General features: G+C 43.4%; 1 protein-coding gene across 1 annotated transcript in view; it reads right to left on the minus strand.

Annotated features, from left to right (window-relative positions):
- Window positions 1-13,027, minus strand: part of SCN11A (sodium voltage-gated channel alpha subunit 11) — a 66,551-nt gene that overhangs the window by 35,089 nt on the left and 18,435 nt on the right. The window contains exons 8-12 of the mRNA XM_007468135.1: window positions 9,777-9,918; window positions 8,951-9,148; window positions 7,844-8,017; window positions 5,068-5,197; window positions 3,803-4,041 (exon numbers count right to left, since the gene is read on the minus strand). Coding sequence (XP_007468197.1) covers window positions 3,803-4,041; window positions 5,068-5,197; window positions 7,844-8,017; window positions 8,951-9,148; window positions 9,777-9,918 — 883 coding nt within the window. The remainder of the gene's footprint in view (window positions 1-3,802; window positions 4,042-5,067; window positions 5,198-7,843; window positions 8,018-8,950; window positions 9,149-9,776; window positions 9,919-13,027) is intronic.

The raw sequence follows: 13,027 nt of genomic DNA on the forward strand, positions 1-13,027 counted from the left end.
AAAAAAAAAAAAAAAAAAAAAATTAAAAGAGCCCAGAGCAGAGAACTGAAAAATACTAGCAGGCACAGAAAAATGTCTTTGAGCAACCTGATATAGAGGATAAACCCTAGATTGGTTATGGTTGAAAGGAAGATTAGGGAGTCAGAATATAATCCTAAAGACTCACTAGAACGCAGGGCGCATCATTCCAGAAGAAAATATCAAAGAATTAAAAGGAGGTGCAAGAGCTTAAAAAGCACTAAACTGTGTCTTTTCCAAGGGAAAAATAATTCTCTGTCTTTAACAATTAGATAATACAGGCTTAAGAAATTTGCAAAATGTAGCATAGTAGCCAAATTCAAAACTAAATCTATCTTCTATTCTTTGCAGAAAATAAAGCAAAGCATTCCTTCATAGCAAACAGCACTTTCTCTTATCACACACACACATTAAATAGAAATGAGAAAAACAATAGTATGAAAATAATACAGTAATATGAAAAGGGTTAAAGTCTTTTAAAATGTCCTTTTTGTTTTTGTTTTTGTTTTGTTTTGTTTTTTTTGCGGTTCGCAGGCTTCTCACTGTTGTGGCCTCTCCCATTGCGGAGCACAGGCTCCGGACGCGCAGGCTCAGCGGCCATGGCTCACGGGCCCAGCCGCTCCGCAGCATGTGGGATCTCCCCGGACCGGGGCACGAACCCGTGTCCCCTGCATCGGCAGGCGGACTCTCAACCACTGCACCACCAGGGAAGCCCCTAAAATGTCCGTCTTAACAGGGGTCCCCAACCTCCGGGCCGGAGACCAGTACCAGTCTGTGGCCTGTTAGGAACCAGGCAGGAGGTGAGCGGCAGGCGAGCCAGCGAAGCTTCATCTGCCGCTCCCCATCGCTCGCACTACCATCTGAACCATCTCCCCCCTCCACAGTCCATGGAAAAACTGTCTTCCACGAAACCGGTCCCTGGTGCCAAAAAGGTTGGAGACTGCTGGGGCTTCCCTGGTGGCACAGTGGTTGAGAATCTGCCTGCTAATGCAGGGAACACGGGTTCGAGCCCTGGTCTGGGAGGATCCCACATGCCGCGGAGCAACTAGGCCAGTGAGCCACAACTACTGAGCCTGCACGTCTGGAGCCTGTGCTCCGCAACAAGAGAGGCCGCGATAGTGAGAGGCCCATGCACTGCAATGAAGAGTGGCCCCCGCTTGCCACAACTAGAGAAAGCCCTCACACAGAAACGAAGACCCAACACAGCAAAATAAATTAATTAATTAATAAACTCCTACCCCCACCATCTTAAAAAAAGAAAAAAAAAGGTCGGGGACCGCTGTGTTATAAGACTGTCCTCTTTAGTTCTGGAAACAACAAAAACAACCCCTAAATGATTAACTTTCCTTATTAAAAAGTAACACGCAATCTATTTTTATAAATAATTCAATGACTTACTATTTATAAAATACATCCCTAAAATAAAATGACACAAGTTAAAATAAAAGGATAGGCATAAATAAACACAGAATAGGCAAATAAAAAGAAATCAAGGGTGGCAAAGAAAAATCAAAGCTTATACCTATCTTCTCCCTTTAAAAATTGCTGCCTATTCCTGCGCAGTGCCATAACCAGCGCCTAAAAGCAGGCAGTGTTGTGCATTCCAGTTAATTGTGTCGGACTGATCTCCATCCCCTTTTGACCCACTCTTCCTCCTCCTGTCTCCTTCAGGCTTTAGGTGTCTGAGCCCAACAGTGTCCCTAGATGCTTTGGGACCATTGGTTTTGCAATCCAATTCAATTGCTATTTATGACTCCTTGGGAGCTCAATGTACTCGCTTGATTCAAGCAATTCTGAAGCCTAGAGAGCCCATTTCTAAGTCTAGTCCACAGAACTCCACAGGCCAGCTTAATCCTGGTCCATCCATCAGACAGGAGAGGTCTGAATGTGTTCTTTCAAGCTCAGGGCTCCAAGGCCTCCGTGCACCACCATCAGGAGGGCACAAGAGGTGAGGTGGCTGCCCCTTTTTTGCATGTCTAGGGAATGGGGCACATGGAATAGATGCACAGGCTACATAACCAGCTCTGCATGCTTCTCTTCAATTTTCAGGACCCAGGGTCCAGCTGCTGTCTGTGTTCTCAGACACCAACAATGTCCCTGTGCTCCTTTTGCCTCTGGAGAGAGTGAAGAAGAATGTCACTTAATTTGCCAGCTTCCAGCTGTAAAATGCAACTTCACTTCAGCACCCAGGATGCCTGGTCAGCGGGAAATGTGAGAGGCGGGCTTTGGCTATTTCCCACAGTTGGACCAGCAGATGAAGTGATGGACAGACCACCTTTGCAATTGGGAAGCTCTGTCCAGGGGGATGACTCTGGGTTGATTATTCTCTGGAATTTATCCAATAACTCCATCTACCAGGAGATGCTGAAAGATGGGTCCTGCTAACTCTGTCGAGGTAGGGGCTGTGGCCCTGAGGGCACAGCATTCTGCCTCCAAGTGAAACTAAACCGTCAGGCCATTCTGGGACACCTCAACAGGAGAGAGCTAAACACCCCGGCCTGGAGCCCAGAAGATGCCAGCCTGTTAGAAGGTATTGTGTGTCTTAGCTTTATTGTGCAACGTGGAATCTAATCTGACCTATGCACACCCACAGGGCACTTCTTCCCAAAGGCGGTATGGGAAAAGGAACTTAAATGCAGACTGTCTGTAAGGAGATCCACCCTGCTCTTATACTGCAGTTCCCTACTCTTCCTGCATGGGATGTGGAACCAAGGGTAACAGGCACCTGTCTACAGTTCTACACCATCCTAAACCTGATGCATGGAAGCAGCTCTGTGGACCAACTCCTGATTCAATACGTACTGTGAGTTCTTGTCAAAGTAAAAAAAAAAGGAAAATTTAAAAATACCTACATACATACATACTGCCTGGCAATACTCTGCAATGCTAAAAATGATCATCTTTGCTACTAAGACCATAGGAAATGAGTTTCTTCTTTGTATTTCCCTTCTTTGTATTTTTTCTTATTTTTAAAATTAAAATAACATACATTGCTTTTTAAATTAGAAAAAATAACATAAAACTGTAAGAAGAAAAGGCTAGACATTCTGGTAAGGTTTTTAGCTAATTAACTCAGTAGCAAATTAGGGTAGAACATTCACTAGGTACTTATTATTTCTGATATTTGGGAAACTAATTTTCCCTTGGGCCTTCTGCAGGAGCTATGAATTAAAGTGAACAGTTCTGGAAAAATCTGCTCCTGTATCTTAATGTTCCCAATTTAACTGAGAGTAGCTTCATCCAATAACAAACGCACTGAAGCAGGCTCAAGTCTGGAACCCCATGCCCACCCCACCCCACAAGCCTCTCACACCTACTCCTGGGAAAGAACCTCCTACAGCTTCCATGCTCTGACTCACCTTTCCAGGGAAAATAACACTTAGTAATGGCAGTCACACTGTTTTGTGACAAATGATGTTGTCAATATCACTGGGGACCATGGTTCTCATTACCATGGGTCTCTGGATATGGTTAATGTTTTCTTGATCATCCAAAATAGTTGACCGTTTAAGATGTCTACTTGCTTCTGTCTTACCACTGAATGACCCTTTAGTCATCCATTAGATGACTAAAGAAACACCTCAACGTACTAGAGGGCGAACAGGGGCCCATGGAAAATTACTGAAATGGGTAAAAATAAAATCCTAACGGTCATCTTTTCCCTCTACTCCACCTAAGAGGACCAAAGACCTACGTTAGGTTAGGCCACTCACAAAATGTTTAGACTTTGAGTTATAATTCAAAGTTTGAAATATGTTTTATATTTTAAAAAGCCGAGAGTTACCAAATTCCCTGTGTACAACATGTTCTCAAAACTCTGGTCCATTTTGTAATGCTCCATGGCCAAGAAGAGAGTGTTGATTATGATGCAGATGGTGATGGCCAGCTCAGTAAAGGGGTCAGTCATCACGGTTCTCAGGGCCTTCTTAATGCACAGCCACCGGGGGCTACAGTCCCACACGAGGTATTTGGATGCCAGGTTTTCCCCACATGGGAGGCAAGGTTCCTGTGATTTTTCTTGTTCTGGAGAAGGAGAATTGAAAGAGCACTTGAGGAGTTAGGTCTGAGCCAGTCTGGCTGTTCTTTGCCTGGGTGCATTCCTTCCTCCCTCTTCCCTAGCATCTCCTGTGCTACAACATGATCAGTCAAGAAGGGTACTGACGCATAGCTAGGAAGGTTTCCCACACTCAACTTCCATGTGGTATAGTCAAGTACTTCAAGTCTTTATACTTATATTGAGCATCTGGGAGCAGGGCCACACTGTGGGAGATACAGATGGGGAAGTCAACACTGACTGGCTATGAACCCATGAGAGAGACAGACACAAGCCCAAGTTATGTTCACTCAAGGAAGACCATGGTGATGGCTGTACCAGAGCACAGGAAGCTACCAGGGCTCAGGGGAAGGGGAGATATTCAGGCAGGGGCATCTATAAGCACTGAAACAAAAGGTATGCTATCAGTTGGTTGAATTCAGGCCAGAAAGCAGCTGCACCCTTATTTCCACACAATTTCAAGGCCTCATGAGATGATGCAATAGGCTCACAAGTGCCAAGAACCCATTTGATCCCATTCTTGCTGTGACTTGAGTCCTGCCCTTGAACACGAACCCTTCAGTTTGGTCCCTGTTGTCTCCTGTTAATCAGGTCCATCAGATGGTTCCAGCCTGCATACGCAAGTCTTCTTCTATTATTCATGCCAGAACCCTATTCTAACTTCAATGACAACTGTAACCTCCTGGAAACTTCTATGTCTTCTCTTCTTTGGCTGGCTATCATTGTCACTGAAACTTCCTGTGACTGCCTGGCCTGAACGAGAAGTCCCGTTGGTGCGCTTGGTCCCACCACGACCCAAGTGGCAGCTCAGGGTGGGCCCAAAAGGAAGGCCTGCTTCTTCCAAGCCATTTTGCTCACATGCTCCAAAGAAGCATGGGGAGTCACTCTGCAGGAAGTACAGTGGGTTGCAAAGGGCTTCTGGGGGGCTGGAGAGAGGGAGAAGGGAAGGGCATCCTTGAAGTTAGGCTCCCCCTTGGTCTTGGAACAGAACTTACCGTGCATGGTGATGGTGAGGATGCTCACAGCGCTCAGCGCTCTCTGCCTTTGGAAGGGGTCTCCGTGCTCATCACAGTGGTCCACTGACAGATTCTGGGACAGTCGTTTGGTTTGTTCAAGTAGGTGTGGCTATAAGAGAAGGCATGGTGGACTGTCTAAGGGAAGGGGCGACCTCTCCTCAAAACCTGACAAACTGTTTCAATGCCACATGCAGCGAAGATGCTCAACTCACTTCAACTTCATGGCATGCCAAAGGTGCAGTTTTCTTAATTCACATTTAATAGATAAGAGAAATATGGTTTGAACATTCATATTTCTTATGTATGCCCATTTCTAGAGTCTGGAGTCGTACCTACAGAAACATTTCTTTCTCCGTGTTTTACTCATTGTCAACAAAGAGCAAAAAATATTTTACAAAAACTAATGCACAGTGGTTCAGGGTATGAAAGCAATAAAAAGTGCGATTTAGAAACAATGTTTGCAAGGGGCAGAAGTGGTGTATAAATTTAGAAAGGTGGATTGAGGCCACATAGTGAAGTGCCTTGAGTGGCTGCCTAAATAGATTTTGAAATAGTCAGTAACTAAAAAGAACAGTCAAAATAAATATCACAAAATCCATATACTAAACTTCAAGCACTCAGGCTATGTCTAAGAGCTTATTGATTCTCACCTTATCTACAACTCTAAAGTACCAAGAGATTAAAGGACATAAACCTTCAGCTATCCAGAAAACTCAGGTATCCGTAATTACTTATGCCCCCCAAAGCTCTGACCAACCATGGCCCCAGAGCGAACTATCCCTTTCTGAAAAGCTATTCTAAAGGGAGCCTGCAGTCTTTCTATAGCTATTTCCTATTCTAGCTAAAGGGAAAAGACACTTTATGTTAGGTGTCTGGGTCTTTGTCTATTGCTTTGTGAAATGAGGAAAAACTTGCAAAATATTAAAAAATATATGCAGTCTCTTGAATATGCTGTGATCTGACAGCAAAGAAGCCTCTAAATCATGAGCTCTTGCCCTGTCACTCCATCAGAGAACTGCTCAGAGCAGTGGGTGAGGTCCGTGCATCTACTTCTACAAAGGCCCTTGAACTCCCTTTCCCCACCCCGGGCTCAGGCACACACGCCCACCTCCTGCCTGCTTCATCCTCCCCCTACCTCAGTAAAGAGGCTCTAGCCATTATTCCCTGGCCTGTAGCACCAACATCTTCCTCTCTTTTGACTTCTCTTCTCCAGAATTAAAACATGTTCAAACATCCCCCACCTTAAATGATAAGAATTAGCTTTCTTTTTCTTCAGTACATCCTCCCATAGCTTCTTTTCTGCAGATCCTGCTGCCTACTCAACAGCCTGACTTGAATGCCCCATAGGCACCTCAAAATTGGCACATGCAAAACTTAGCTTGCTATCTTCCTCGCTCCCAGAACATGCTCTTTGCCCATCTCAGTAGATTACCCATCAACAAGTCAGCTACCCAAGCCATAAACCCCACCCTCTACATCTAGTCAATTGCCAAAATCTTTTCCTCTGCAGATCACTGTAACCTGTTCATCTCTCTTTATCCTCACTGCCCTAACCATAGTTTAAGCCATTGTCACCTCTTACTTGGATCACTGCAACAACTTCTTAATTGGTTGCCTCCAGTCTCGCACTCCTCCAATCCCCTCTCTTCAATGCATCCAGGATTTCCACAATGTAAATCTAGTCATTATCACTCTTCTGCTTAAAACCTTTCCATACTGCTTACCACTTGCTCTCAGTGTAAAGAATGAACTCCTTAGCTTGGCTTCAAGGCCTTTTATGATGGTCCATATCTTACCACTAGAGCCTCTTGCCACCACCCCCCCAACCTCATCTCACACACACACACGCGTGCGCACACACACTTGCACATTTTCTACTGGGTCATGTTCTGCTCTCCTTTGCTTCCAGGCCTATGCATGTGCTGTTCTCTCTATGGGTAGTGCTTCATTCTTCCTTTTACCCGGTTAATTCATCCTTTCAGCTTATACACTGCTTCCTCTGGGAACTCTTTTCTGATCCACTGCTCTTTTCCCAGCCCCCACTAAGTCTGGGGTTGGTTGTCTGAAGCAGACACTATTGTTGGCCCCATCCATACGTCCTCAGGCTTCCTTTGGCAACCCAAACACTTTTGCCCTAACACATAGCATGTCAGAAATACAGAAAAATTATTGTTTCCTGACCCCAGAAGTCTTGAACCAATGATGGATCAAAGCTGATGTATAAATACTCTAGTGCCCTCACTCCAGGGAGATTAAACTGGCTTAATAATGCACATTAATTGGCCACCTTCTCTTCCATGTATCACTTCTCCCCTCCCCTCTTAGTGCCTCCTGAGATCACTTCCCAAATAATCTACTTGCACTCTGACGTCTCAGGGTTTGCCTTGCAGGGAACAAACATCGCCCCTAAGACGATGCTCCTGCTCTGCTCTCGCTCAGTGATCATCATGTCGGTCATCACACTGAACAGTAACTGCCTCCTTGTCAGTGTGCCTTCATCATTACTTGCCTGTGTTATATATCCCACATATCCCCAGTGCCTACCCCAGTGCCAAATAAACACTGTCAACATTTTAAATAGACATCTGTAAATAAATGGATAATTGAATAGACACATGGATGCAGGGAAGTATGTGCAAATGGATGAATGGATAAATGACTGAGTGAATGAATGAGTCCTTTCAATTAGACTGACAACTTGACCTGTCCCCCTGAAGAGTGCTAAAGTATCATCAATCCCTTGGCCCAAACTTGCCTTTTTTGAAGAAACTTCATCAGAATCTAATCCTGGAACCTGGTCTTTCCCAGACTTTCTCAAAAAGAAGGATTTTCTTTTCTTATTACCAAATAGCTTTCTCTTCTTCGGGGAAAAAGATGATGCTTCAAGGGAATTAAGTGAACTTCTGTCAATGCCCATGGCAACCAGAGCCTTAGAGAGTGAAAAAAGAGCAATTAATGAACAGATCACACTCCCCACAGAACACTGTAAATGACTTCGACCTCAGTAAGCATTCTCTCCTCTCTTCTGGTAGCACTGGACCATTTTGATTGCTCATTGCCCAACTGTAATATGCTAGCTTTGTCATTGTTTATGTGGGATGCTAGCTTTGTCACTGTTTATGTGGGGAACATGTCCTGTTTGTCCACGAGATTGCAGCCCTCGAAGGCAGGGTTAACTCTTAGATATCTCTGTGTCACTAACCCTTAGCACAGTGCCCCGTATGTGCTAAGCATTCAGTAAATGTTTGCGCTTAACGTTGCAGATATCAAGCACTTAAGATGGGCTTCCTCCTGACAAATCTCTGTGGAAGATGAGAAAAAGCATATGACATGGCCCTGCTCTGAAATCTTAGAATCGAATCTTAGAATCTTAGAGCTGAAAAAATGTAAAGATGTCACAGAAACAATAAGAATGGCCTGTAAATATAACAAGGATTATAAGAAAGGATCATGACTGTCATCTCTACAGCCACCATGATTGATTTTCCAGACTCTCGCAAGCAAAGTCCCTGGACACAAACATCTCCAGCTTCCCAAAGGAAAGCCTGGAGCAGAGCCTTAATTTACATACACATACATTTTATCCTCTAGCCAGCAATTTGGGATCTATCTTTGAAGGCTCAGGTTTCAGAAGGTCAAAGATCATCAAAACCAAGGGTTCCCTTCCTCAAGAGCCCTGCGCCTGGACATCTTAGTGGGAGACTGTAGCAGAGCCAGCTGCAAAGGGCTTAAAAATTCTCAGAAAAGCACCAGTTAGGAAAGCACTGAGACTAGGCCTTATACAGAAACGTTGAGTGTCAGACCCCACGGCCTCTGGGGTCCTCCCAAGCAGACCCCACTGTCTCACACCACGTGCCCCTACCTCCTTCTCCTCCTTTAACAGCTGCTGGGCTTCCTGGAACATCTTCTCCTTGGCTTCTGTCTCAGCAGCTACATTCTTGTTCTGTTCCTCGTAAGCCATGGTGACAACAGCCAGGGTTAAGTTAATCAAGTAGAAAGAGCCCAGGAAGATGACCACCACAAAGAAGAAGACTGAGTAGAGCCCTGAGGTGCGCAAAGTCTGCAAGGGACACAGCACATGCTGGCGTCTGAATCTTTCCTCCGCAGAGGGGTGACTTGACCTCATGTAGAGATTACACTGTAGCAATTGGTCTCTCCCCAGCCCTGGTTGGCTCAGTTACCTGCAGCATCATCTACTGCCTCCCCCATCACCTAGAGCTCCTGATGCCCTATCTCTCAGCAAGGAAATGCCATCTGTACATTCACACAGAAGTCATAGTGACTTTACTGTGACTTTCTCAAGGGTATTTGCATTTTTTAAATTAAAAAGGCAAGAGAGAGCAATGCTGCATGAAAGCTGAAGCACTAGTAGCGGAACTTCAGTCAGTGGGGAATCTGGAGAGGGGTGATATTTCTAGGAAGAGGAGTTTTTTTGTACTCTTCTTCCAAATATCACATTTATAGTCTTTTTTTTTTTTTGATGTTTCTAATGGAATTTCTAAAACACAATTTAACAGTACAACTGTTAAGGATAAGAAATAGATGACAAAGGTGAAGGAGAGATGGTAGGTTATAAATAAATGATGAAGAGGTAGATAAGTGATGGAAAGGGAGAGAGGAGGCAAGGAGGCAGAGGGGTAGGAGAGAGAGAGAGGGAAATAAAGAGAGAGAATGAATAAATAGATAACCTGTTGATAAAGCTTCTCCCAGGAATCTTGGGTCATAAGCCGGAACACGGCAAGAAAAGACCAGCCAAAGTTGTCAAAATTCGTGTAATTATAGTCAGGATTTTTATTGGTATGTTTGCATTCAAATTGTTCAGAACAAGCCCTAGATATTGGAAACAAAGGAACAGAGAAAGAATTACATACCCTGCAGCCCACCTCCCCTCAACACCCTTCCCAGGGCACTGATTCTTCCAAGAACCATGGGCTCACACTCAAAAGTCCTAGGTGAAGAGAATATTTATAGAGTTGGCCATCCTCCATCTTCCAAGCCTCCCATTCTATATCTAAACATGGGCACTCATAGACTCTTCTCAAATGGATTGATTAGGAAGTCCATATTGGCAGTTTTTCACTGAAAAATTAAGTGCAGTGACATAGCGAACACTTTACAGTAAAAAAAGGACATACAATGAATATGATGTCTCCCTCTCTCCCCACTCAGTCCCACTTCCTAGAGGCACAGTTTAACAGTTACTTTAGTAAATTTCCAGAAGTCCTCTATGAATATAAAAGCACATATTATCAATATACATTTTCTATAATATATGAATGGGAGCATTCTTTGAACACTCCCTTGCACTTTGCTTTTTTCATGGAATGGTATTGAGTGGAGGTCTTTTCCACCAGCGTACAAGGAAATATCTCATTTCTTTTCATGTCCTACAGTTCTGGGATTTATATAAGTGCTTTGCTGATGCGAAATATTTAGATATCAATTGTTATCAGTCCTCTATTCTTACAAACATTTGGGTTTTACTTTAAAAACAGTAGATATCTTGCATATAGGTCTTTGTCCACATCACCAAAAACACATCATTGAGTGCATCTATTGAATATACTATGAGCATGTACTTTCTTAATTTGTAATAAACATAGTATTTTTATCAAAGTAACACATGCATGTGGTTTAAAAAAAGTCACATGGCACCAAAAGGCTTGGAATGAAAACCATTCTATCATTCTTCATCTGTCATTTATACACCCCAAATTCAACAACTTTTAGCTCTTTTAGGTCTGTTATCTCTAAATATAGTGCTTTTACTGGGAGAAGATCAAGGTGGCGGAGTAGGAGGATGCTGAGCTCACCTCCCCCAATGAATACACCAAAAACACATCTACATGGGACTTCCCTGGTAGCGCAGTGGTTAAGAATCGGCCTGCCAGCTCAGGGGACACGGGTTCGAACCCTGGTCCAGGAAGATCCCATATGCCGTGGAGCAACTAAGCCCATGCGCCACAACTACTGAGCCTGCGCTCTAGAGCCCGTGAGCCACAACTACTGAGCCTGAGTGCCACAACTACTGAAGCCCACACGCCTAGAGCCCATGCTCCGCAACAAGAGAAGCCACTGAAATGAGAAGCCCATGCACCACAACTAGAGAAAACCTGCGCACAGCAACAGAGACCCAATGCAGCCAGAAATAAACAAATAAATAAATTTATATTAAAAAATACATCTACATGTGGAGCAATTCTCAATGAAAACAAACTGGACACTGGTAGTAAACTGGACACGAGACTGTAAAGAAAGATCCACACAGAGTCAGAAAGGAAAGAAGGAGAAGCAATCAGGGTGGGACTCCCTAGTCAGGGGCACAGAAGAGAGGGATATCATGGGCTCGGAGATCCTCCCTGGGGAGTGAGGGGTTCGAATCACATATTGGGCACCCCGGCCCTGGGGTCCAACACCAGGAAGACAAGTTCCCTTAGCTGGTTTGAAAACCAGTGGGACTTACAGGAGGGCTGTAACAAACTGAGACTCTGCTCATGAAGAACATGCTTGCTTAATCTCAGGAATAAGGTGGATGCCCACTCTCACCACTTCTATTTAACATAGCATTGGAAGTCCTAGCCACAGCAATCAGCCAAGAAAAAAAAACAAAAGTCATCCAAATTGGAAGGGAAGAAGTAAAACTATCACTATTTGCAAATGACATGATACTATAGATAGAAAACTAAAGTCTCCATCAAAAAAACTATTTGAGCTAATAAATGCATTCAGTAAAATTTCAGGATACAAGATTAATGTTCAGAAATCTGTTGCTTTTTATATACTAATAATAAACTATCAGAAAGAGAAAGTAAGAAGACAATCCCATTTAAAATTACATTAAAAAGAATAAAATACCTAGGAATAAACTTAACCAAGGAGGTAAAAGACCTATACTCTGAAAACAATAAAACACTGATGAAGGAAACTGAAAATGATATAAAGAAATGGAAAGATATACTGTGTTCATGGATTGGAAGAATTAATGTTGTTAAAATGTCCATCCTACTGCAAAGCAATCTGCAGATTTAATGCAATCCCTATCAAAATAACCATGACATTTTTCATAGAACTAGAACAAATAATGCTAAAATTTACATGGAACCACAAAAGACCCTGAAGAGCAAAAGCAATCTTGAGAAAAAATAACAAACCTGGGAATATCATGTTCCCTGACTTCAGACTACACTACAAAGCTACAGTAACCAAAACAGCATGGTACTGGCACAAAAATAGACACAGATCAATGGAATAGAATATAGAGCTCAGAAATAAACTTGCATACTATGGCCAATTAATCTACAATAAAGGAGGCAAGAACATACAATGGGAAAAGGACAGTCTCTTCAATAAATGTGATGGGAAAACTGGACAGCTACATGGAAAAGAATGAAATTAAAACATTTTCCCAAACCATATACAAAATTAAACTCAAAACACATTAAAGACCTAAATATAAGACCGGAAACCATAAAACTCCTAGAAGAAAACATAGGCAGAACACTCTTTGACATAAATCATAGCAATATTTTTTTGATCTTTCTTCTAAGGCATAGGAAGCAAAAGCAAAAATAAACAAATGGACCTAATTAATCTTAAAAAGTTTTGCACAGCAAAGGAAATCACTGACAAAATGAAAAGACAACCTACTGGATGAGTGAAAATATTTGCAAATGATATGACCGATAAGGGGTTAATATCCAAAATATATAAACAGCTCACACAACTCTATCAAAAAAAAAAACAAACAACCTGATTAAAAAATGGCAGGGGCTTCCCTGGTGGCACAGTGCTTGAGAGTCCGCCTGCCGATGCAGGAGACGCGGGTTCGTGCCCCGTTTCCGGAGGATCCCACATGCCACGGAGCGGCTGGGCCCGTGAGCCATGGCCACTGAGCCTGCGCGTCCGGAGCCTGTGCTCCGCAAATGGGAGAGGCCACAAC

Source organism: Lipotes vexillifer, unplaced genomic scaffold (genome assembly GCF_000442215.2).
Source record: "Lipotes vexillifer unplaced genomic scaffold, Lipotes_vexillifer_v1.1 scaffold1770, whole genome shotgun sequence".
Classification (NCBI taxonomy): domain Eukaryota; kingdom Metazoa; phylum Chordata; class Mammalia; order Artiodactyla; family Lipotidae; genus Lipotes; species Lipotes vexillifer.